The sequence below is a fragment of the Aplidium turbinatum genome, chromosome 1 (genome assembly GCF_918807975.1).
Source record: "Aplidium turbinatum chromosome 1, kaAplTurb1.1, whole genome shotgun sequence".
NCBI classification, from domain to species: Eukaryota; Metazoa; Chordata; class Ascidiacea; order Aplousobranchia; family Polyclinidae; genus Aplidium; species Aplidium turbinatum.
This window is the reverse complement of record NC_137472.1, coordinates 43,322,891-43,349,694: the sequence shown is the minus strand read 5'-3', so window position 1 is coordinate 43,349,694 and position 26,804 is coordinate 43,322,891. Positions and strand designations below refer to the sequence as shown.

General features: G+C 36.1%; 1 protein-coding gene across 1 annotated transcript; it reads left to right on the top strand.

The window, feature by feature from the left end:
- Positions 1 to 1,937: 1,937 nt before the first annotated feature.
- LOC145780357 (uncharacterized) lies at positions 1,938 to 26,118 on the top strand. Its single transcript, XM_082592061.1, has 15 exons — positions 1,938 to 1,969; positions 5,880 to 6,224; positions 6,456 to 6,701; positions 6,908 to 7,068; positions 7,252 to 7,424; positions 7,536 to 7,757; positions 7,863 to 8,069; positions 21,116 to 21,325; positions 21,477 to 21,685; positions 21,890 to 21,987; positions 22,251 to 22,365; positions 22,657 to 22,762; positions 23,139 to 23,450; positions 23,634 to 23,696; positions 23,828 to 26,118. The coding sequence occupies exons 2-15, from the start codon at positions 6,084 to 6,086 to the stop codon at positions 23,908 to 23,910; spliced, it is 2,346 nt and encodes a 781-aa protein (XP_082448187.1). The 5' UTR covers positions 1,938 to 1,969; positions 5,880 to 6,083; the 3' UTR covers positions 23,911 to 26,118.
- Positions 26,119 to 26,804: the final 686 nt, after the last annotated feature.

Genomic DNA, 26,804 nt, shown 5'->3' with positions numbered 1-26,804 from the left:
CTCCCTCTTTTACCCCACCTGTATACCTACGCTCATCTAGTTCTTCAGAGTTGTTGTGGATTCCGTGGGTTTCTCAAAGTACAGTTTCAACATCATAGACTCCATAGATGACGTGCACATTATCGCATCTACTTAAAATGTTAAAAATTTGCAGTTTTGACACAGATTTGGTTTAGTTTGTTTTTTCCTCAGTCGTGTTACTATAAGCTTTAGTTTGTTTTTGGTTTGATCAAACATGGTTGTGGACATGTAGCATAGGCTACTGTGATATTATGTAGGCCTACTGCTATTGTGTTGATGTCGTGCATTTTTTGCCACATTATTCAGTCCTTTGAAAACTAAATAAATGACAATTGACTAAAACAACATTAGTTTTAATAAATCATCTTAGTTTTTATCGTAATTTGTAACATAAATCTTTCAAGTATGATATGTGGTGTTTACATAAAAACATGAGTGAAAGCTTATTTTTTTAACTGGAAAGGTGTTAGTTTTGTATCATTCGAAAACCACGTATGTTAGGCTCACACATTTTCCGCTGCCATGCATGGGGTCGATGTTTGATGTCAGCTACGAATTAACAACACGCAATGAACATGTTATTGTGTATCTGTCGTGACAGCACACGACGCATACTCGCACATGTTGGCTCGCATTGCAATGTCACAGCACAAAACAGTTACATAGTATGTGTGCATCAGACAGTCTAGTACTTACAGTACATATACCCACTGTAGTTTTACTCGTAGTCCTCTTTCGAAAAGGAAATGGCTTGGAAACCCTGGTCTCCAACATTCAAGTTTGCTGATATGCGGTACGCTGAAAAAAGCGTGATAAAATGACGACACGGTGTGGCGCCAAAGACTTGCAAATCACTTAAACTAAAAAAATTAAAATTAAGGTACAAAAGCTTACAATGGAACTTTAGCTCATTTTTTCAGTTATTTCTCGTTTAGCTGCAATGACAAAGCGAGACGTAGGTGAAAACTGTTTTTCACTGTACAGATTGTAATTGACGATTCTGTCGCTGCGCATGCTGCAACGTCACGGAGTGACAGCAACTGCGGTTGGGTCTCTACGACAAGCAAGCTGGAAAACATTTCAAGAAATTTGTGTTGACTTTGCTTCGGTTTTAGCTCTAGGCAACCGATCAATCAAATTGTTGGGACACCATTGCACAAAGCTACAGGCAAGGCTGCAAGCACGATGCAATACTCTTTCAACCGGTTAATGAGTCCCTTGCCAAGCAAAAACAAGTAAAAGCTGAGGTTACTTCGGAGATTATTGCACAATGCCAATGTATTTCCGACTAACCTTGAAATGATACTGCTATTTTGCATTTATCGAATGCTGGCATTTGCACAACAATCTAACCTCTTAGCGTAATTTGTTCAGGATCGATTTCGCTGTCATAATAGCATCTTCAGCTTATTCAAATATACTTTGAAATGTAACTTTAAATTCTCCGTAACATCGAGAAACCGGAACAAAGTCTGAGAGACATCAGCGTCTCCTTTATCACCTAACTTTAAACTCACACCTTTTCTTAGTTTAATTTCCAATATGCCATCAGATAGACGGCTGATGTTCAGTGTTAATATTGCAGGATGTTTTTTCATGACCATTTTATCCATGCACGACGAATTTTTTACAACAACACTGTGCTACGTGCAAAAGCAGTCAAAAATGACAAAAAACGTAAAAAGGTGATTTTGGCAATTGGCATGAAATATCTTCAGTAGAACAAACTGAAAATAAAATACGGCACTTTCTCTTTACTGACCTTGCGTCACCGCTGGTTACGCATGCTGCATGTAATCACTGCTTAGTCACCTTACTGGTAAAAATATCTGCTGCTCAAGTACTCACTGGTGTGATACTTTTCAGTCAAGTTCAGGAAATTTCATTGGTCGATCATCATAGATCTTTCTGAAAGCGGTTGAGCTTTTCCTTCTACTGAGATAAAAAGGTAAATACAGTATTAATAAGAATTTTTGCTTAGGTAAGAATGCTGCAGCCTAGAGTTGAGATGAAATGGTAGCCTACCAAACAAACTTTTACGATATGCCAAGATTTTGTTAGCTAGTTTTGTTTGTTGTTGAAATAACGTTTTATGAAAGTGAAGCATATTTGAATTAAAAAATTAACAGGAAAAATACAGCATTTGAAATATAGCTCGCAGCAGTGTTACGTTGCTATTGCACCTGCTGATTCAGTTTTGTGAAATTTTTACTTTTAGCAAAAATGAGTTTAGTTAGCCGGAAAAAAATCTACTAACTACTTAAGGATTCGTAAGCAAACCTTCGCTTAGACTGTAGGGCGCAGTTAAGACTATCGCAAAATGAAGCTTCTACATATAAAGTATAAAAATGATTTTGACTTAGGCTACCTTTACAGTTAAACTACAAGCCAAGAAAAGTTTTTTTTTCTAATTTCAAACTTTCCAATCACTTTTTCATGAAAGTTCCGACCATCCAAGAAAGTTAAACGTTTATATTTTTGTATTAGCTTATTATGTGAAAGTTTAATATAAGTTTCTCCAGAATGAAAATTCTAAATGAAAATTTGTAACAAGAGAGTTGCATGTTTTCGCTTGTGTACAAAACCCAAACTTAATAACAAGCATCAAGAGAATCAAATAAATGCTAATTTAAAACATTATGTCACATATAGCCATGGCCCATGTGCCATACAAAAATCAAGGAAGTCTACCTTCATGATTTTAAGTCTGTTATACTGGTAGTGATACAAATTTGTCAGGAATGATTTGGTTTTGACTTGTACGCGTTTGTACTTGAATAATTTGTAACTCTTCAATGCTTTCACATAGCTCATATTCTATTTTATAGCAAAGTGATTTATATTGATATCTCAGGTTTAACGTAACAACTCGACTTTCAGCTTTTTAACAACTTCAGTTTAATCACCATTGGGCGCAGCGATGCTGTTGTTTTTAATGATGCAGTTTATTGCTTTTTTCATTGTCCGAGGCAAAGATATTTTATCGACTTTTTTTTCTTATAATCAGTGACATTCCGTAAATGTACATTGAACATTAAACTCAAAATCAATAATAATAACAATAATATAGGCGTGGTCATGTGCAAAACTTCGATATTTGTTATAGAGACCTTAAGTCACTGTTCTTGTAAATGAAATGTCACTTTGTTTTGTTTAACGGTCACTAGAAGATTCTGAGACACTAGAAGCCAGGGCATGCAGTAAATAAGGAAACAGTTTCCACAACTTGGTTACTTTGACCTGATTTTATTAGTTCTTTCCGAAGTTAGATATTTGCATTTCCTTGCACGACATCTCATATCAGGAAGAAATCTTGTTTTAATGCACACATTTTAAGACTTCCATCTACTTAAGTTAATATTTGCAAGCCATTCAAAATGTTTCCTCTCTCATAAAATCTCCATCTCGGAAATCGTCAAATTGGTTTTACCGATTCTTGTATAAAACCGCTTTTCGTTCTTGAAAATAAAGGAACTAAAACAACGTGCTGTTACGTCGACAATATGTCAACTAGAGCAGATTGGTTGGCAAGGCTTGTAAACTCTTCTTCTTTTGTTTTGCTGTAGCGTGTAAACTTGGGGTTATTGAAAGTACATGCGAAATCAGTTACACATTGTTAAACCTAATTTGAAGGTTAAATGTTTTCTTGTAATGCAACAAATTAAGGTTTAACATCTGCAGCTCTATTCGACAAACAGGAAGTTGTATATTTAACGAGGTTTAGTCAAAAACTTTGCCCGTCTCTTTTACTAAATGCATGGATGCTATATATTTCTTCTTTTTTTCTGCTTCTTGATTTCTATTTTTAAAAAATGCTTTTTTAATTGACGCGCTTCAAAATATTGTGTTTTGCCTCTCATTCGTTGCGAAAGGCGATTGTATAAAAAGAGTTTTTACGACGTTGTGATAAAATAATAAATGTAGCTTTTCGACTAAAAGGGAACGTCATAGGTTTGCAGCTGATCAACTCTATTCACTTTTTATACTGAAATATATAAAACTACTTTTTTTCATAGAGTAAGTCGTGTAAGACATTGAGAATTCTCAGCTCTTTGAAAGAGAAGACGGCTCTGTCTTGAAAACATAGACCTAGCGATATTTTGCTTGCGATGCTTTTGGAAAACCCAGCCATTGAAACTGTAAGCGAGAGAAAATTGTTTTCAACGTGTATCTGCGTCATCACAATTGCAAATGAATGAAGTTTGCCTCAAGGCAATAAAAGTCTTGAAAAAGGAGTCTGGTTTATATTTTATTTCAGTGACAATCGTTGTCTTTAATGAAGAGAAGTTGCCTCGGTGAGGGTCAGTCATTAATATCCATTGGTCTTCAAAACACTGCCGCAATAATTTTTTTTTTTCGTTTAGCCAGCTATGCTAAAAATATTGTTAACATAAATTGCTCTCAGCGAGAAGTATTGAATGACAATTCTATAAAATTATAATTTTTTTTGTCAAGATAAAATAATTAAATCTTTTAGTGTTTCTTTAGCTAACAACGAGTTTGTACAGAAGAAAACGGTAGCCTACTTTTGAGAAAGATAGTTAAACTCAAATGAACGGTAGTTAGACACAAAGTGATACTTTTGGATGGTTTAATCAAGACTGAGAATTTCGTATTTTATTGAAATCTGATATTATCGGAGATATTTATTTTAGAAAAATATTTACTTTGTGCATTCAAAGGTAGCCTATTGTTAGCTTTCAGATGAAGTTTTTCTCAAAACGCAATTGATTTTATTTCTTCATTTTCTGTTTGTTGACAAAAAATGCTGCACTTAGATCTGGAAAATGTCAAGAACAGAATCTGTAGAACTGGAAATCTACAAAAGATAAAAATTGCGATAATGCATATCTAAGTTAAATATGTGATCAAGGTCTGTAAAGCAATGTGCAACATATTTGCTGTGCTGTGTATTCCGCACAAGACACCATGTCAACCCAATTTCCATAAAAATTACTCTTGTATCTTGTCTTCAGAAAAGCTGTATGCATAGCAGCTCAAATTGCATCATCAGACGCCCTAAGGTCTGCTTTTCGAGTACAGTTGTGTTCCTTGGGGAATAGCAATTGGCGCCACTATTATCGCATTTTATGAGAATTTGTTTGGTTTGTGTCGAAATGGCACTCTTCATACTGTGCATAAGTGTGCATAACAAAGTAGGGTTCAAATAAATTGTGCATTCTCGCTAAGCCCGAGTTTGATTAAACAAATCAGATGTGGCGTGTGCGGTGAGGTAGATGGGTTTTGCATGCAAATAACAAACTCTTTAATTTTTGTTCCCTTTCTTGAAATGCCTCACTGGCACTTGGCGCATTGTAAAGTGCAGTCAACGTTATCCATCAATTAGAATAAAAGCGAAGCAAAACATAGATATACTGCATATCATAGTGCACTCAGATGAGGTTATTTGTAGGATGTGTTTAGCCTAGGTCATGGCATTTAGGGACTAGGGCAGTTTTTAGTTTGCTTTTCAAGGCCGGTTGTAATCATTGCAGTGAAGTGAGAGTAAGTTGAACAAACTTGCAAGCGACTTCTTGAAGTTGGAGTGTTGACTCTGCACTTTTGAAGTGTTTTTTTTTCAGTTGAGTGCTTGCATTAGGGCTTGTCCTGTCAGTTTGTTGACATAGATATAAGTTATAGAATCTTGATAGCAATGTGGTGCATTATCGATTTCAAAGCAAACTTTCATTTTTGTAGTTGTTGAGGCAAATTGTACCTTACTATGTTCCTTGTACCTCACGTTGCTTTATTACTTCTGTTATGTTAGTTTGAGATCAGCTTGGTAGCGTAAGTCTGTTAACTCAAGTTTTCAAAGATTATTTTACACTTCAACATTTAAAACACTTTTTTTGTTTCAGAAACAGGAAAAAGATACCAAAGCGTTATACTTACTTTTTATCCAATTACTTATATTTAAAGTTATCGAAACATTGATAGAAAGGCATCCCGAGTCAAAGAGGATATCACGAAATACAGAAGAACATTTACCGCTTGTACAGTTATTTATATTGGGCATCGCAAGCGACCTTTCACAATAAGAAAGGCTTAAGAATCTCGGTGCGATGAAAATGACAGGAATGGCTCAGATGTTAAACCACCAAAACCCAAATCATGCAAGAGACTCGTTTTTACGCTTCAACAAGTTACGTCGTGAAGGAATCCTTTGTGACCTCACAATTTTAGTGCAAGGCGAAAAGTTTAAGGTAATTTTTGTTTATTTTTATTTATCAATAAATGCTTTGACCACAACATGTCATGTGCACGCAAAAAACAACGATTTTCAACTTAACCGGTACAGGCAAGTTGTATATAATTATGTTTAACTGCGGTGACATTACAGTGACTTACCCATACTCTCAACTTTGCACTTATCAATTAATTATTTACATAAAACAGCTCGCAAAATAACAGCACTGTCTTTATTTTATAAACAGGCACACAGAGTGGTACTGGCCGCCTGCAGTGATTACTTCTTCACAGCAATTTGTGGAGGAAAATCTACAGCATCCGTTTCAGTTTCTGATTCAGCATCTGGGAGCCACATGACAATAGAGCTCCAATATGTCACCAGAAAGGGATTTGTTCCTCTTCTTGATTATGCCTACACTTCTGACTTGAACGTCAACGCAGCTGACGTGATCGACGTACTTTCGGCAGCCAGCTGTATGCAAATGTTTGATGTGAGTTTTTCAAGGAACATAATGTTCTGGATGGACTAGATACATCTGTATGTTTCGTATGTTTTAAGTGTATATTTTTAGGAAGTGAATTTTCATTAATGAAACTCCGTCTCATTGTGAAATGTGATAAATTTTCGGAGCAGAGAATCAAACGGCAAATTATATTTGTATTTTACTTTTTAAAATGCAATTTATTTTCTTTTTAGGTTGCCACTGCATGCTCTGAGTTTATGCGTTCAAGTTTGTCATGGACTCAAACCCAATCACATTTAACCGGCTTTCCCCTGATGCCCGGCCAAAGACCTGCTGCGATGATCAATGGACAAAATGGTCATGATCAGAGTTCTGGTTCCCCTGCACATGGGAGGCAAGTAGTTTTTATACTTTTTCTAACAAAAATATTTGTTTTGAAAATGAAAAAAAAAATTCATACGACTTGATCTTTTGTAAATTTGTGAATTTTTTTGAAGCACTACGTTAAATAAAACAAAATGCAATGAGGAAATTTTTTGTAAAATATGAAAATAAATATTGTTTTGTTTATCTTCAGGTATAGCGGTTTACCGGAAGCTGTCAATAATTTATTGCAAGCTACGTCGGTGATGTCTGGCAACCCTGCAGCGGGAAGTCCTGCTTTGGGGCGACCACCGGTGCTGATCCCCATCTCTTCAATGAATCCTTATGATATCAACTTTCGACAATGGGCTGGATCTATGAGTGCTGGTAGGTTAATATTGTTTTTACAGTTAACAAAACTGTGAGGAAAAAATTGTTGTAAATATCTTTACGATGTTTTGAAAATTAATCAGTTAGTTTTTTTCTATTACGTAACAGGAACACACAACCTCATCTCTCGAATTGTAAACGGACAATCCAACAAAGCGGCAGAATCTCCCCCTTCATTGTCTCCTGTATCACCCCCTCAATCTTCCGTAGTGAGCAGCCAGTGTAGAGAGCGACGTCGTTCTTCTTTGCAACCTCAGACAGGACAGGAGCGACCAAACCCCTTTGGATTAGCCAGAAGCGAAGGAGGGTCTCCTGTCACAAAAGAAAACGGTAGGCAACTAACTAATTGCTTATCAATTTAAAGACAATTCGAAAAAATGAACAGTTTAAACAAACAATGCAAAATGACTTTCATAAGGACGTGTTACGTTGCAGAGTTTGAATCACCAAGAGAACAAAATCAAATCACATCTGAAGCGCAATACCACAGTTCAAGCAACAACAATAACAACAATGACAATGATATCATCACGGTTGAAGAAACTTCTGACAGACTAAGTGATGAAAACGACAACAGAAGATCAGCTGTCGTAGAATTGGATACTGCGAGCGACGAGGAAATCAATCCCATAAAAAGTGCAGGTTCGTGTTTGTTCTATTCCACGTTTGCTAATGGTTTTATAAAACCCTTTGAATTTTCTGCTTTTAAATTTTGAATTTCGAATAACTTGCAGTAGCCTATAAACTGACGCTCAACCAAGTGGGTAACTTGGTTGCAGACAGACTCAGATGTCACGCTACGTCGGTGACTGTGCAACAAGTGCATTGATTTTCTGTTTCTCAGCAACAGAATCGTTTTATGTCGTTTGAAGGATTGTATCGATTTTTCAACAGCCGCTCGAAACGATACCTCATGTTTATCACTAAATATTTGTTTATTGCTATGCTATAAGTTCTCGCGTCTATTCAACCTCATTTATCGACCCATTTGACTACACTCACCTCGGCACCTACATGTTATTCAATGTATTTACGGCTTTGTTGTTGGCAATTGGATAATTATAAAAAGCGGGTTTTTTATCCTCATTGAACGAGTAATTAGTTTTGAAGTGTGCACTGAAAACAGCTCATCATGAACAGCAATTATTATACTTATGATGCACTTAATCATTTCTATATATCGATTGAAAACAAAACAGCTCAAGAATTTCTCAATAAAAAGGTTACTTAGGTCTTAATGCGATTATTGCGAACGTGACGTGTCAAGCTTGAAATTAATTCAAATCATAGAGCTATTTTAGCAACAGAAAATGTTCCACTTTGCCTGGTTTTCTCCGTAACATTTAACATTCGTGGTCTTGTTGACCATGCTCAGTTGCTCACTGTGCTTGCATAGCGAACAGCCACATAATTTCAGGTGCCAGCGAAACTTGCCGTTGCTAAGCAAATGTAACGAGCCCTGCAAATCAACTTCTATGCCAATCGTGGAAACTCGTTTTGCCGTAAACGATCCCCACGCGCTGTCACTTCAAAGCTTCCGACTAAAACTGTCAGGTTGCTTCTTTCATGTTTTCGTGAGTGTGTTGGTTTTTTATGACAAGTATGTTTTTTATGAGTGTGTTGATGACAAGTATAAATACTTTGCTGCAAATAAGTTATAAATATTTTTACACACAGAAAAACGACATTAAAGTTTTTTTTAGTGAGCATCAATGAACACTTCTCGATGTATAAGATTTGTGTCTAAAAATAAAGCTTTCCATCACTATTTTTAAAACTTGTTCTTTCGTATCAGGCATAAGAAACGTCTTGATTGAAACACATAGCCTACATGAACAATGGGTGGAAGGGTTTTTATGCAACACGGAATGATATTTAATCTTTTTGGGAATTTTGCTGTCCGACACCAAATGTTCACTTAAATTACCGCCTGGAAAGTTTTCCTTTTATTCATTTTATCTTCACCGATATAGAAACGATTGATTGATTGATTGAGGCTAGTGAACTCAATGGGTACAGCTGTCTTGAATACAGTTTTTAAGACAATCCGTTTTTACTGTTGGTATTCTGCTTTTGTCTGGGAACCCTCGACGCAATTCTTCAAGTGTCACTTCACATTGAAGAACGGATTTTGATTCCTTTCAAGCATCAGGGCATTATGCGTCATGTGAGGTTTCTCGATAACGCATCACAAGAACACCCTTTGTGAAAGTGTAAACTTTCATATTTTAACTTGGCCATTTTTGCATTGAGTCATTGTTCTACGGCTACACATGAATCTAATTTTTTGACAGTGACAGAAATTTTTCTTGCTAGTTTTATCTTGGTAAAAAATAGACATTTTGTGGGTTTATGGTGATTAATATTTTGGTTTGTTCTCACAAAAGTTTTCGATAGTATCTAAAACCAACTCTTTTTTTTCTCTTAAGGCTTTGATAGGATGCCTTGATGATTAGGTCTTCCGTCTGATGAAGACAATGCTTTGCCAATGGCCACATTCATTAATAACCCAGACTTGAAAAGATTGATGTAGTTACTGTTGCCAGAAAAAATGCCAAATGTGAATCGTGAAGTATGCGAAAGGAGTTGTTCATGAAATTGATTTGAAAATAGCATGAGGTGTGTTTACTGAAGGCGTAGGTCACCTTTCTGTGATCTTGCACATATCAAACAATGTCTTGACTTGGCAAGAAATGTGTTTGCTCAGAGATGTATTAAAAGTGTCAGTTTGCGCCTTGGAACAAAACCTGACAAGTCAATCGAAAATGTAAAATTTTCCGCTTGCATCTCCTCTACCTGGTTTGCCTTTCATTAAAGTTTGATATAATCCTCTTGTAAACATGTAACAGTTATGTTAAATCAAAGAAGTTACAAATGTAAAAAATGCAAATACCTAAGGTCCGCATACCAGATGGTCTCAATGTCTTGGCTTGGATTTAGAAGAAACAAGAAAGACAGTTCTGACGTCACAACATTCATGAAAAAAATGAGCGATCAGCCTAATGCAGAGAGCTTATGCGTAAACGCGCAATCTTCACCCTCCACGTATTTGACATTTTGGCAAAGTAATCCGTTTCTTTTAATAAAATTTTCAAGCAATCTAGTTCATGTTGCTGTCTTTCGCGTAAGCCAGCCCATAATTTCTTGAACTAAAATAAACGGCGGTACGGCTACACGTTGACGTTGTATGTTGCCACAATCTTCTGACCAATTTACGTAACCAGAGTTCAATAAAGCAAACAAGTCAATCTCTTGACCCAAGATTAACCTAAGATATTTTTTTCTTGCAATTACTCGACTGGTCTTGAATTCTTTAATTGTGTGTAATCATGAGACATCGTAAAGATCACATAGAAATGAGAATTTGTTACATAAACCTTAAATTTAATCTGGAGAAGATAAATACATTTATTTAAAGTAACTACATGGACACGGAAATTCTCACTTTAACCTTTAAATAAATATATTGATTTTTTTTCTATTTAATTTCTAATTCTGTGCTTATTGCACTGAAGCATTATACTGACTAATTTGAAAGCTCATAACAGTCTTATACATCCAAAAACTTCAATGATACTTCGCGTTCAAGGTGAGGAGAGGTCGTTTACCTGAGCCTCTGGTTAAGCTGTTGTGATTTCATTCGGCGACTGTAACAAACCGTTACGGAATTCCCTATTTTGTAAATTTTTGTGAGTTGTTGCATTATTTTTACGGACGTTAATTAATGACGTTGGGTTCTGCTGAACATGCAATTTATTATCGATAAATTTGCCGTCGTTGCATTGAGCGTTGGTTTTGAACTTTCGCGATCAGTTACTTGAAAGAAATCCGGTCGCATTTTGATCTCTGGGCCAGTCAGAATGTGTCATGTTCCTCCTATAGGCAGCAAATCAATCAGTTTTATTCAGACATTCTTCTTCTGAAGAAGAAAAAGAAGAAGAAGAAGAAGATTCAGACGTTGAATCAATGTAACAACAAACTGATTTACGCGCCAAGCTGTCTGATAAAATGGAACTGAACAACAGAAAATCAGATTGTTAGTTTTCCTGCCACTGTTTCAATCTCAATATTGCGATTAATGTTTTATTTACAAATAAGAACGTTATTGCATCTGTGTATCATTTTCTTCCACCATTTCGCATTTGTTTGTCACCAGTGTTGTGTAGATAACTTTAGCTTGGTATGTCCTTGTTCAATGTTAAATGCATTAATGAGGTTACCTCGCTTTCAGGTTGATTAAGCAGGTCAAACGTTGTAATTACTACCACGCGTATAAACACAAAAACATTTTAACAAGACTCTTTGTTTGATTTTTAGGTGATTTTTGTTTCCATAAAGTTATTGGGCCAAGTTTCTTCTTGCTTCTTTGTTTATGCATTGGGCAGCTTACATTTTCGCACTTAAATGCAAAATTAGCCCACTGGCACAAAACATCGCTCAGCTTGTTTGCAGACTTTCTATTTTTCTGTTATGAAATTAGTCAGATTAGTGAATTGCATAAGCACATTATCTTCGATCAACATGACGATAAGATGAGTACATTTACCGCAGAATTTCTTGTTTTTATCGCTAAGTCTCTCTTGGAAGAATAATCATGGCATGCCTCAAATGTCTTTCGTTATAAAATATGGATCAAAACAAAATCTTCTTTGCAAACGAGGTTATCATTTTCCACTTAACTGTAAATATTGTCAAGATAACAAATCCACATCTCGTTGTCCTTTTGTTTCATTATTTATTACTAAAAGGTTGTGATCTCTCTGCGGTTTCACTGAAGCTTCTTGTTATTGACATGATCCATTGTCGGGTGTGTACAACACAAGTAAACAAATTCGGCCTGTATGACATGAAGAATAAAGTTTGGAAAAACAACATAATCCGTCCACATTGCTTCAGGCCGAATATGTGGCATAGACCTTTGTGTCATACTCCTTGAATGACCTTTAATTTTTTTCTATAATTTTCTATAATTTTAATTATAGTTTAATTCTATTGATTGATTGGGTTTGTTACTTATCGTTTCTTTTCTCTTCCTGTTTTTTTTTGCTTTTGGGCTCATGGGAGACTACATAAAATCTTACAAAGGAACTGGAAGTAGAACTAACTTACACGTTTATTGGGATATAATCTGTTTGCAAACGTCTTGACGACAAATCGTGACGGTAACAGACACCGAATGGCGTTTTCAGTCAAATATACGCAAGGTCATTGACGAAACTGTCGCTCTCAAAATTCGTCCTAAAGTCGAATGCAAAGCACGAATTCTATATTTAAAGTCGGAGTTCCTGTTCCTTGATGAAATTTCATCGCGATTACGCAAGTACGAATGTCGTTCGGACGTCATATACTTTTCGTAATCTCTTTGCTCATCTTTTACAGCTTCACGTTGATATTCTTACGCGTTTTAAGCAGGCAGTCATGCATTGGAATTGGTTACCAATGAATGTTTAACATTTCTCCTTTCAAAATCTATCATTGTAAGTTGTTTAATGAGCATGTTGCTCTTCATTGTTCTAAAGGAATTTAAAACATGAGGAAATTTTTTGATTGTAATTGTTCTACAATTAGACCCGCCTAACCTTGTATTACCTAAATTAGGAATATTAGTAACAGATTTTTGCATATTTGGATTAAAACTATCACGACTTTAGCCAAATTGCCTGGGCTGTGTCATGGACTATATGTAGCTTCCTTATTGTTTGTTCTTCACTTCTTTGTTGTTGACGGCAAAGTGTTGGAGGTGTCATAGAGATTAATTTACAGCACACATCTCATTTGGGGCGGCCGTCTTGCATTTATGCGTTTTCATACAATATCTCTGTCTAAGATGGTAGTGACATCATGTGTGTGCTTTGTCGCATTAGTCAACGGCAAAGTCTCTTGAAATGTGATTTTCTCCTCTCTTGCGGATGTCTCCTTATATAGAGGCCGCTTCCCAGATAGATTGCACTGACTGTCTGCCATTCTGCCCACAGGTTTTTTGTTGTATTAATTTAAAGTTGTACAGTCATTTTCCGTTTTTTATTCATTAAAGAACAGAGCTTCGTTCGTCTAGTTTTCAGCTGAAAACATGAGTTGTTATTTCTTAGTTGCTTTAGTTTAATTTCTTTTCATTCCCGAAAACGCTTGTTTTGTCTGGCTTACTTGTCACCTTTTTTCCAATTGGCAGGATCAAAGCATCTCGTTGTCTCAAAATTTAGCTGTTGAATTACGTCATTCTTTGTCAAGAGATTATTTTCTGTGCAATTTTAAAAATCGTCGTTATGTTATTTTCTCCTTTTAACTACATGTCCATAAAGAACCTATTTGACCTATTCGTTACAAGGAAATGAAGTATTCTTTTTTTATGACAAACAAATGGCGAGCATTAATTTTTCAACACGTGGACATTTTTATGCTCGCAAGCTTATCTTGTATATTTTTTGTAAGCATTTTGATTTCTGATTCACGTTGTTTAGGCAAAAATGTTAACAAAAGTTGCTGATTTAACACTCGCTGTTTACTAAATGTTTTTTTTTAGTCTTTTTTAGTTTAGAGATTACGATTACCGATTACCATAAATAAAGAACTGCTATTTTTGTTTCAACGATGCAGATTTAAAGACGTTTGCTGGAATCGCTTTTTTATAACCAAAACGGTTGAGTTCGGTGACTGAATATACTACGTAGCTCAGGAGTGCCTGTAGTTGGAGCAAATTTTTATTGCGCCATCGATGATCATTAAATTTGCAACCTTTTTTCTTGACAATGACAGCCAATTGGCGTTGCAATAGAACATGAATCATGAATCGGTTCTGCAATGACTTATTATTACCAATTTCGATAATACAGTTACTGATATCCCAATGAACAATAGGCTACTGTAGACACTTGTGACATGCTGTGCCACTTATTCTTTCAACGCGCGGTCAAACACCGCCTACAGTTACACTGCTTTTTCCACCCTTCTTTGATTCCAGGTATTGTTTTGTCAACAGACTATTTTTATAGCAAAATGTCAAATTATTGCTCGTAAATTTCTGAAACCTTGACAAGGAAAGTGTTGATGTACGAATTTTAAATGACCCATCAGAAAATATATCTGTTATTCTTTCTTTTCACAAGTGTTTTTACTGCACTTCAAATAAAACAATAAATCTTACAAATTTTATTTATGGAAGATTGCACACTAAGACCTTAAATATATCTTTGTTAAAAGAAAAGTTTTAAGTAAACCTGCTGTGTTATAATAGTAAGTGTAAACTATGACCTCACATGGAAAGTACCAGCCTCTTTATCCAGAAACAGTTCTTTCTTTTACTGCACCAATTAGGTCAGTCACCTAATTTCAGTTTCCTGTTTGTCCAGACTGGAGATTCTTCATACTAACATGTTAACAGCATTTTCACTTTTACCGCCATCATGTTTTCAACCATGCCTTTGGATTTATTAAGAATAGTCTCCTATTGCCGAATGCATTCTTTGATTCAGCAAACAGATTTTGTTGGGCTCAGTTTATTTTTTTTAGAAAGCCTTTGTTATGAATAAACAGCTTTAAGTTTTGCGATTGCATGGATTTGATTTGCATACAAAGGCAAGTAATTGTATTATCTCACCCAGACCGCAACAATTTGCATTTTATCAACTTGTTTTTGTCCACTAATTTGCTTCTGAGAATGTGTCCATCGTTAGTTGTAGGCTACCAAGAAGGTCCATCACGTTTGTAATGAGAAACTCCTGTAAAAATGTATTGCAAATACGAAGCAAGTTAATAGAACCAGCTTCATTAACATAATAGGGAAAAGTAAACTGCATATTCAACACAGTTGGTGCGACGTGTGAACAAAATGTACTTTCCTGTTTTAATCCTTGTTTTTAATGCATAACAAGCTACACACAAATAAACAGTTCTTCTCAGCATTCACACACGATGAGACTTGTTCGATATCTTATTTTGGAAGAAAGTTTATCTTACCAGAGCATTAGCTTCTTGCGTTCTGTGAAGCAAATTAGGCACGACGCAATCGGTTTTTCTGGTTTCCTTATGTTCGGAGATGTCGTCATTTTAAAGCAAAGAGAACTGTCTAAACTTATTATGCAGTCATATGATTACTAACGTTCTGTCCAACTCACAGTAATTACTGAACATGTCAAAGAATTGTGCGAGAAAAAAAATCATTTCAACACAAATTATTAAATGAGTCAGTAAAGTAGAAAAACAATTTCTTCCGTTTTTATTTTCACTAAACCAATAATATACAACGGTTGGCGTACGACTTCGGTCACCACTGACAGAAGATCGCAACATTCTATGGCCATTGCGTTTATGCAAAATATACCTTTGTCTGCGTGTGTTATATTTCTGGAGAGGTTGGATTACTTGAACTCAAAAACTGGTTAACACGATTTGATTGATGACTTCAGCTTTTCTCATTACGTTTTCTAACTAACAAGTCTTCGGGAGAATAGCATTTGCAAGTCTTGCATGAGAGTGGACATGGTCTGGCGCAATTCAATGGAAGAATGAGAGCTTGTTTTTCTTCGCATCGGTCTGAACACGTTGTTCTTGATGGTATCATTTGGATTTGTCCTTTTTTTACTTGAGGTCACTTCAATTAAGAACCAACCTTAAAAAGCAAATCGTCGAGGTAAATATACAAAAATAACTTTATATGATTTATATGGGAAACGCATCAACGACTCTTTATGCCTTTAATAGTGGTTCTCTCTCTAAAAGTCTAGGCGTGACTTTTATTGGATATTAATGTTTTCAGACATACAATCGCGTGCGAACGACGTTTTTTTACGATCGCCAACAGGAAGCATAAACCCTAACATAAGCACCTGGTTTTATTGCAAGACAATCTCGCACATTTACAACCTGCATAAGCGCAGGTCAACGTGACAGCAAGCATCATGCAGAGTGAGAGTAGTGTCTAATGCTGCGCTTATGCGTTGAATGTTGCTGCTTTGAAACATTTCATGCTCTTTTTTGTCTTTTGCCAAATGGTCCAAATAGAATTTCATGAGACCTATCTAATGACAGAAAGTTTAAATAGAAATTTCGCTTCATAACGAATTCACTTGATAAAAAAAAATCAAATTAGTAATGCACAAGTGATTTTGTTTGGCTATATTCATTAAAATTGTAAGTTAAAACTGTTTCTGGAACTTCGTGCTTCTTTCAAACACTGGTCATATAACAGAAATCATTTTCTACTTAATGAAAAATGATTTACGAGCTGATGCAGTTTAGTTCACTTTATGCACATCCCATCACACTCCAGTGAGCACGTTTGCTTTACATTAATGAGGAGCACATGTTGTTTTTTGGGAATTCGCTTCCATACGAAGGCGATGTTTTGAAAGCGATGTTTGCCTTCCTAAAACTTTGCTTGGCTCCCGCTTGTTGACAGGCATATGCGACAGATGTGATCTCATCCGTACAACCTTTTTTAACAAAAAATCCGTTTTCATTGATTTTCCATCAGCAATTTAAATGAGAAAGTATCATGTAGTTACGGTGTTGCAATTATTCTTTCTTAGAAACTGTTCTTTTATCTGCTGAGTGCCTTCAATGTCGTGACGGCGTGGTCGCTGGCCGTGCAACTCAGTTGACAAACGTTGCTCCTGTTGCATTCTTTTAACGCCTGGCAACCCATTTATGGCCGCTAAATGTTTTTTGTTTGTTTACCAAATTTAGGCTAGTCGAGGTCCAATCGACATGATGAGATTCGTTGCCAGAGTTAAATTCTTTCCTGGCACGGTAATATGCTGTCAATAACAAATTAATGCACAGAAAGTCTATTTTCGTACAAGTTCAATTGCATGTTGTTTCATGTCAGAAGCACCACAATTGATATATCGCGTTTGAATTTGGTCATCTTCCGTGCATTAGCGACAAGGGCGGGTCCGGATGTTTTGCCATCGTGTTTTTTTAGTCAATTCAGAAGCAATCTTTACGCTCTGTTGCTCAACAAATACTTTTACTTTTCATCACGCAGCTGCTGCTACAACAGATAAAATGAGAAAAAAAAATACAAATGTATAAAAACAAGTGCGAGCGAAGAAAATTGGCATCGAGTTCTCTGAAAGGGTTTATTGAAGCGATGACTGATGTCTCCAAATCGTTTTAAGTATTGGCGCAGTGCTCAATGCTAACTGCTTATATCTGCGCAGTGCACAGTTTATGTGAGTCATTTTTTGAATTTATAATCCCACGTTGTCACAAAACTGCAGAGTGTTGTCAAATAGTTTTGAATGGTGCCAAAAACTTTTGAATTGTTGACTTCTCAAAAATGTGATGTGAATGCGATTGTGTCCATTTCTTTATGGTTACCTATTTTCTAAATTGATGGACCTGTTTCTGCAGTAAAATAGGCTACTTTGCTTCACAAGCCACTTCTCAATTAGCCCAAGCTTAAGAAAGTAGTCACGCTCACAAACGAGAACCACTTTATCTTGAAGTCAAACAGTCAAAAGAACTCTCTGGTGCATTTCATTTGTTCAATGGAGTTGTGGCGCTGTCTGAAAACGTACTGGATTTGATAAAAACAAATCATTTGGTTAATTGGGGATAGCATGACATTGCCATATCGATGGCACAAAGTGAAATCAAATCCAGATAATCTTGAGAGAAGTTTTGTTTACCCAACTGCCTGGCGCACCTCTTTTGAATCACACCGAGATTGACAGCTACATGCATAAGAGTCATCTTATCGCTTAGTGCTCTTTTCATTTTTAAACAAACCCATGTTAGCTTTGTCTCAAAGCGATCAAAGCCCGTTGAGCAATCGAAATTAATAATAAACGCACTCTTTTGGACTGTCAAAAGCTGTTTGCATGCTACTTCATAGGGGCATTATCTTTTCATCGATCATCTTGTACACGTAAAGCGACATTTTTGGTCGTACTGAAGGAGCAGCAAGATCGACCGGGACATGAAAACAAAGAAATAATTCTTCAAAAATATACACTGGTGTCGTAGGTAAACGCAGACATTACAAGAGCTTTGAAAAACTACTTTTCTCTTGAACACGGCCGACATGGCGCAACAAGCTGTTTTGATTTCTGCAAAAACTTTCAGTTGTCTAAGTTTGCAAGGCAGATTTCAACGTGGGGTAGTCTAACTTTTGCTTCCCTATTTATTATTTATAACTGTCGTAAAGCGTTTGTGAATTGAGTGTTAATGAAAAATAATTATCCTAATTAGTTCTCAAAACGCGGTGGTCATTTATCTACCTTACCACTCTTCGGTAAATTTTACCTGCAATTAAGTTTTCTGCTTTGCTCGTTTAGCATTTATTGTAAACAGCCAATTCTTTACACACCCCTTGAAAAGTAACTCAGAAAAAGGGCGTCACTGTTGTTTATGATGTTCATCACATTTTCAAGGTTGTTTGTATAAAACTAAAACCGTTGATGGGTCAAATTAGTTTATTTCAAACCGAGTTAAAAACTAATTTTTCTAATCGCTTACAGCTGCGTAACTTGGCGCTTTTTATGATTTGCAGTCGTTTGCAAAATAACAAATGACGCGTAAGAATAACGAGAGCGGAATGACATCTTATTATGTGAGTCATTTGGGGCCTTTGAGATTCAGAGTTTCGGCAACTTCGGAGGGAACTCATCTGACCCAGGTTTAGCGGGAACGGATGTTTGATTAAACAAGAAGCAGCATTTTTTTGCATTTATTCAACTAAAAATAGCGTTAAGTTAATCAAGAAAAATGAGATATTTATTATTCGTACTTTCTTGTTAAAACGTTTAATGTTGTTGTTTTAGCAAAGTGTAATTTAAAACACCATGGTTTGCGTATTTTACGTACGAAAGCAAATTTTAAATGTAAATAAACTTGAAAGCAACATTGGAAGTCTCATATATTGCTTATGTGATCAATATCAGACGAAAATCTATCGATTTTGTCTGGTTGCGATTTTTATGTACGCTGCTCTTGTAAGAAATGGTCAACGTTTGGTTGTTGCGGAATCGTTTCTCCTCTGGTGTCATTATACATTGTCAATCGATCATTTTTCAAAGTGTTAAACAACTAATTTTTATAAATTGTTTATGGCTGCTTTGGTCTGGCTGTCAATTGTGATTCAGTTGAACATGTGAACGTGTAGCTTACACGTCATTCTGTCTTTGAACAGACAGTGGACCAATTAAGTTTGTTTGTTTTATGTTTTCATGGAAGTTCCCATGTCGGTAAACAATTTGGTTTGAATGAAGACCGAATTGCTTCAAATCTTCCTTCTTCGCATAAGTTCGATATTTATCTTTTGACTCCATATTGCTGCAGATGCGATTAACGTTTTGGTTGATCCATGATCTAAGCATGAGTGACAAAAAGCGACGCCACATAAGCTAACGAAAAGTCCCACTGTTCTTAATTTAAAAAGCGATTTCAGTTTGTTTTTGTGAGCAACATTTTGTATGTTTATAAACCAACGTTGGAACGTGGTTACCGTCACTGTCTTCCTGGATCTGGGTCAATTGTTTCACGTTAATTTTTGTAGAGAAAAGCAAGACCGCGTTGTTCAATCTTCAATTATATTTTAAGGATAACCATCGGTTTAATTATAGAAAAACGTGCCATTTCCAGCATAAAATTTACAAACAGTGACAAAGCAGATAGTACCTGGATGTTCAAACAGTTCGTTTGAAGAGTAATCTAACCTACAAATAACTCTCGTTTGGGTTGCTTGTTTCATATTTGACCAAAGTTTTCAAAGTGCTTCAGTGCTGAGATGTTGTGTTGAATTAGTCGTTTGAACTCTAATCTCATTTTCAAAATCATGACAAAAAAGTGTAAGATTTCCAAAACAATCAACTTTCTGCTTTATATACGTATATTAAATTGGTATACAGAACATTACTACAGATTTATAGTTTGGTAATGTCCGACTGATCTGTCGAAGGCTTCATTGACTGAGTGAAGTATCGTGTTTTGTGATGAAAATCAACAATTTGGTCGCATCGGCTTACAACTAGAATATGGACTGTCTGTTAAAAATGCACAAAAATAATTATAAACCCTATCATACGAGTTTGTTCCTCCAGTCTGAGTCAAAATCTATTCAAATAGACTTACGTATTACCCTTAAAACAAATCAAAAGGTGTGATTCATCGTAAATCTACGTAATATAATTACACCTCTTACGCGTAAGATAAATGTAGGTTGTCAGTTAAACTTAACTTGCGAACTATGAAGATGAAACTGGAATTAAAGCAAGGCAAGGCAAACCTGCATGTTAAAACATTTTCTTGCCCTTAGTAATAACCCAAACCTAATTTTCCACATCCTGCTGTAAGACAGCCTTTTTACGCAGGTAATTGCAGGCTTTTGCTAAATCACAGTGATTTGCATGAAGGAAGCGACTTTATACGCACGATTACACTTTTATCTCCTTCTATTTTAGTAAAAATGACTTGCAGCGTAATGATGATTGTTAACCGCAAACTGCGTAGCAAGTTACATCGTGATTTAAATTGATGGATGTAACCTAATTGCAATAAATTATTTTATTTTATGGGCGATACGTTTTAGAGCTTGATCTGTTCCAATACTTGACGTATTTGGACGACTATTTCTTCTTTGCATCACATTAAAGCAACCACGTTGGTAGTTACGTGTGTTTTTTTGCTCTAAAAAGTAAAAGTGTTAATTCCAATTTATAAAATGTAACCATTTCTTTATTTTTCATCAGATGGAAAACGTCCGAGCAATCCACAAGAAGATGCTGAGGATTCTTGGCAGAGTCTTCAAAAGTTATATAGCTTTGGAAAAGGTGATGCGACTGTTCCAAGTCCAAGTAAATCGTTTGATCATGCTGAACACACAAATCTCAATGGCTTTCTGAAGAGCACAATGAATCCTGCACTCCTTAATCACATTGCTACATCCACCAACGGCATAAGTAAGTTTTTTTTGACTGGATAAAATCGGTTTGCTCTTTCTTAATTCTGAATTATCTCATAAAAGGGACAAATTTTACATTAACGTGTGTTTCACATGAGTTTTTACCAAATGTTTTACCAGCGTGATCATATCAGTTTTTAATTGATCAGAAATGGCTTTGGATAAATACAAGGACGGAATCTCAAAGACCGACAAAAACTTGCCGATTCTGCCAGCTTTGAACGGGATGTCAGTACACCGAGCAATTCTCCATCACCAACAGCAACTGCTAGCTCAGCAACAGCAGCATCAACAACTGCAACAATCTCCTCAAAACAGTAAAGATTCTGAAAAAATCATTCCCGACCTTCCTGCCGTTGTAAGTATTTTTTGTTAATGTTAAGAATCTATTGAAGTGATAAATGAAAAACTTTAGATGGGTTATCGTACATTTTCTAGATGTTTTACATTTCCTTTAGCTGCGTTCCCATAGAGAAAACTTTCTTACTTATATGCAAGCTCGTCAGTGCAGTCTGTTGGTCAAATGAAATCGTTAAACTAAAGTGTTTGTTTGTTTGTTCAGCCTCCAGGTGGCCAGTACATGAGTGTGCGCAGACGTACTCTGCAGTCCAACGTACCGAAGCCTCACCAATGTCAGATCTGTGGCTCAAGATTCACCAGGTATGGAATACCTTTTACGTCATAGTTTTCAGCAGGCGTAAAAGCAGTTATCCGTTACACAGTGTGATGCAATGCAACATAGTTGGGAAAAACAACATCTATTCTTAGTTTAAACTTGTTTTACAGTACTTTCAGTATGTGATGATATTTCTCTGGAGAGATGAAATTTAAGTCAATTCTTGCGTCATCTTGTCCGTTAAGCAGCAAGTCCATTATTACTGCTTTGGTTTCCCATCGCAAATCACGCCTTTTTTGTCTGGCAGGTTCCATAATCTTAAGCAGCACATCAAGCTTCACTCAGGAGTTAAACCATACGAGTGTGATGAATGCGGGAAAAAATTCACACGAAATTATACTTTGCGACTTCATAAAATGAAGGTGGGTGGTCTTTAATGCTGTCATAGTTCTATAGCTTTTTTATGCAAACAAATAGACTATTAAATAGCACTTTGAATTGTTTGACTTCGTATTACTAACGCGTATTTTTTCTTTGTCTTTTTTAGGCCCTTCTTTTTCTTTTTTCCTTTCAAACCTTTCAAATCCTTCCCGCAGTGGCTTGCTTTTCATTGCATTGTAAGGCTTTATTGATTTTCGATTTTTACGCATTCAGTCTGTAGCAAATTCTTTTGTTCATTGTTCGAATATTTGACGTAATTTGAACATTTTCAGCATGTTGGTCTTCGAAATTATCAATGTGGAACGTGTAACGCTGCTTTCACAAGCGTTGGGGAATTCCGTGCTCACCTGCGGATTACCATGCATTCCCATCCGCTAGGTAATACTTGCTTGTTTTATTTTCTAGTTCTTTCATTGTTTAGCTTGGCGAAGACAAGAACATATTTCTGCTTAAGTGCAACATGCTCATGTTTGTCAGCCACACCCATGAGGATTGCTTCATGCCCAAACCGTTTGCTATCTCATTCTCCCGATGTGTTTTAGTTCACTTATTGTGATAGTCTTTGTACATAAGCAATATTTATTCATCTAATTTTAAACAAGTGAGTCAAAAAATACGTGGCGTTAGTGTAACCTTTCACACAATCAACTTATGTGATGTAATGGCAGTGTTTGAAAATTACTATTATTGTAGAACTGGAAGTAGCCTACCTTTTACAATCCCATCTCTTACATAATAAAATAATTATTTGCAGCAAATGGAAGCGTTGACTCTCCACGAACACAAGATCATATGCTAGAACCCGAAGACCTCAGCAACAGTCTGCCAAGAAACGTCATGAAATTCGGCCAGTTTGATTACTCTTTATTAAATTACGGAGTGGGGTCTCCAGGAAGTAGCGGTGGCGGAGCTGCCGGAGAAGGATCAACTGGCACGATTTCTCCGACAGGAATTGCAAATCCACCAAGCTTAATGATAGGAATGGATTCTCCACAACTCAGCGACAGATCGCTTTCCGGATCTCCTCAAGATTTATCCAAAAAACGATCCTTGTCGGATGCGGAAGGTAAGAATTATTCTGAAGCTTACTTTCCATTCATTTCCGTGATAGTTTTGTTTACATTTGAAACTGTGGCATTGGATTGAATCTGATAAAAACTTGCTGACTTGTTGGGTGTAAAGTTGAGTCACTTGCTAATCCATTTGTGTATCGCTATCAAGGCAATGAAGCAGCTTTGTTTTGTTACAGACCAAATTTCTGTAGAACACGATTCCGATCATTGCAGACTTTCTCTGAAAACACCGAGCCATGGTAAGTTTATGTACTGTATGTACCTGACAAGTGTGTGTGTTTGTAAAGTAGAGGGCGATAATGTTAGTATGCCGAACCGCAAACCTGACCAGATATTATAAGCAGTTATTAAACCCAACCCTTTTACGCAGAAATGCAATTCGAAGACGAAGTAAACAAGCGAAGGCGACTAAGCAATGAATCACCATGTCCATATAAGTCAGAAAAAGAGTAAGAAGCAGAACATCACAAGCAGAGGAATGCCTACCTGTTGTGGTGCTCGCGAGTGCCGGCAGAATGTCATTTTGACTCATTTCTGGTTCGGAAAAAAACATTTGAGCATGTCACTCGATGCTGCAAAAGACAAAAACCTTTTTTTCAAATCTGTGATATATAGGACGTCAGAGATGAAGCAAGACTTTGATCAATTTTGTCAGACTTAGACAAAGAATGACTGCTCTTCGTCAGCTAATGAACACCCTGACACCGTATGACTTTTCAGTTTTTACTAGCGTACTATATATCAACCACTTTTTGCCGTTTCATGTGATAATGTGCAGTTAGCTCATGCCTTATTCACTGTTGACAGTTTTAACTGTGAAGCTTTGTGCGTCTATTGACACTTGGACGAAGCTTGGGCTTCTGCAAAGTTTTGTATCTCGTCAGTAGACCTTTTGTTGGTATGTTTTTGCATACTTCCTTGTATGTTTATGCAAAAACGTTCGCCGATATGAATGCATTCTGTACACTCGGTATCCTTTTAAGTTTTGTGTTGACCCCACAGAGTTGTCGAAAAGCGAAAGGCAGTTTTTTGGCTTAGCATTACACATTGAATGCTCTCGCACATTTTTTCTGGTATGAAATATTTATTGACAAGTTTAATTTAATTTTTTATGTCTTGTCTTTCAGTATGTGTCGCTTTTTATAATTCCAATTGTCTCTTTACGTGCTGAATTTGTTGTCTCCGCTTCCAACGCTGTTTTATCTGCGTTTATTGTAGGCCTAGTGTAAATCATGAATACTTCAAAGTCAAAACTGTTGCACAAGACTCGTAAAGATAATATCACAACTAACAGTTTATTCCATCGCTTTCTAAACGACATTGTTCAATTCGGCTCTGTCCACTGCCTTGCGTTCGGAAACATTGACACAACATGGCGTTTGCACTTGCTATTCACAAATCAACACCCATTTAGCTCATGTTGCATATCACAAATAAGGCACATTTTGATTTAATTTTATAATTTTTGTTTGGAAGAACTTGCTGTGTTTTTCTAGTTTTTTATTTATCTACTGGTTCCATTCCTGCGGTACAATTAACCATGTTCCATCCATTGGTGCCTTGAATTCATGATTTTATGTTGTGTTTTGATACTTGCCAAAGTTCACATACCAACTGGTGCTTTTGTAAATAATATCGCTTTTGTACGAGTGACGCCTTTGCTGCTTTAACGTTTCTTTATGTTTATTCATAATAACTTTTTCTATTGATTCGTCAACCATGTTGTAGGTCAGCGTGGTTTCATTGAGTTACAATTTTACCGCTTCTAGACCAAGATTTATTTACTTTCTTAAATTTCCGAAAAATCTGACTATTTCTTTCTCAAATTTAAACTTTATAAACCTCAGTTCCCTGTAGTTGAGTTTGGCTACAAATATACACTGCATTGTATTTTCCATTTAAGATTTCTCCTGACAGAAAGTTGTAATCTGTTTAACTTTGATCGCCTAGTTATAATTTTTATCGCCTAAGATTTGACAGTTTTCAATAGCTCCATCTCTACTCACCTTACTAACGTTTGCTTCTCATGACTAAATTTTAATTTATTGCCTCCCGAGCTGTCATGTGATGTTCCAGAGACCAAAATTCCCTCATCTTCATGTTGCGTTTAGTTAAGAACTTTAGTCAAAGTTTGCACGATGTTTTTGTTTAGTTTTGTGGCACTCTTGTAAATACTACGTGTTTATATAGTAGCGGATATTGATTAGTCGAGTTAGAGCTAAATCATACCAAGCTACATTTTGATCGTAAAGCCTTAAAAAACGCTGCATAAAAACATTTTTTTTAATTTTTTATCGCAGGTTACCAAAAAGTTGGCTAAGTTTTCACATTGATCAAACAAAATTGCTTGGTTTGAAAAATATGCTTTGCATTTGACCTAAAGTTTTTTAATCAATAACTTAAAAGATAGCGCCTATTATTACATTTTCTTTTTCGATTAGATCATTAGATCTTCAGCAGTTGCAAGAGTTCTATTGACCTCATGCTTGCGCATGTTTATCCAATACATGTTCTTGCTTTGATGGGATGCTGTATCGTCGCAAACGATCGCAGTCTGCAGTCAACTTTGTACCATACCACATTGCCCGTGCGTTTATTTGTTATCCTTTTATATTTGGACGACATTTCGTGCTTTAAATAAAGTAATTGTTTTTTGTGAAAGTTGTAGCTTGCTGAATGCTGATTCATACAATGACGTACAATCACTCAATCCGTAAAACACATGAGACTTATTTTGCATTACTTTCTCTGTCTGATGACGATACATACACATACTCAAAAAGAAACTATATCCTTTCCATGCATCAATTTTTATATAGCCTAAGGATCCCCGAAGCCCCACAAGCGGTGAAATGCTAAAATACAGTCAGTGTCATGCTATTCAGTTCCAGCTCCTGAAAAATTGAGTTGTTGAAAACAAATTACTTGACCACTAAGGTGACAGGTTGTGAACAGTTACAGAGATGTTATCAACTCCACTGCTTTGCACCGTTAATATACAAACACGAAAAAACGTGGTAAAATTTTAAACTTCAACATTTTTTTGTATGTTCTGGTGATAGTTGCTGATACTAGCCTATTCTCAAAACCCCAAGTTGATAGCTGCAGCTTGCAATTTATTCTGTCAAACTTGCCTTCTTTTAAAAAGAAAAGAAAATATTGTGTTGTTTGTGCAAAAGAGCGTTTTCCTCAAATTTCCAACAACGTTTTTACGGTAGACATTTATGCAATGGTTATCTATGTTAAATAGATGTCATTTATTGCCACGCGGTTACTTAATTCAAGATAAAAATCAGAATATATCAAGTTTAGGGCAATAAGTCGATGTGTTTCAGCTAGAAAAGGTG

Bases quoted from the DNA above. Each gene is read 5' to 3' on its own strand.
- LOC145780357 (XM_082592061.1), top strand. From the start codon at position 6,084: ATGAAAATGACAGGAATGGCTCAGATGTTAAACCACCAAAACCCAAAT. The intron at 21,686-21,889 runs GTAAGTATTTTT...TTGTTTGTTCAG, and splicing joins TTCCCGACCTTCCTGCCGTT to CCTCCAGGTGGCCAGTACAT. The intron at 21,988-22,250 runs GTATGGAATACC...TTTGTCTGGCAG, and splicing joins TGTGGCTCAAGATTCACCAG to GTTCCATAATCTTAAGCAGC.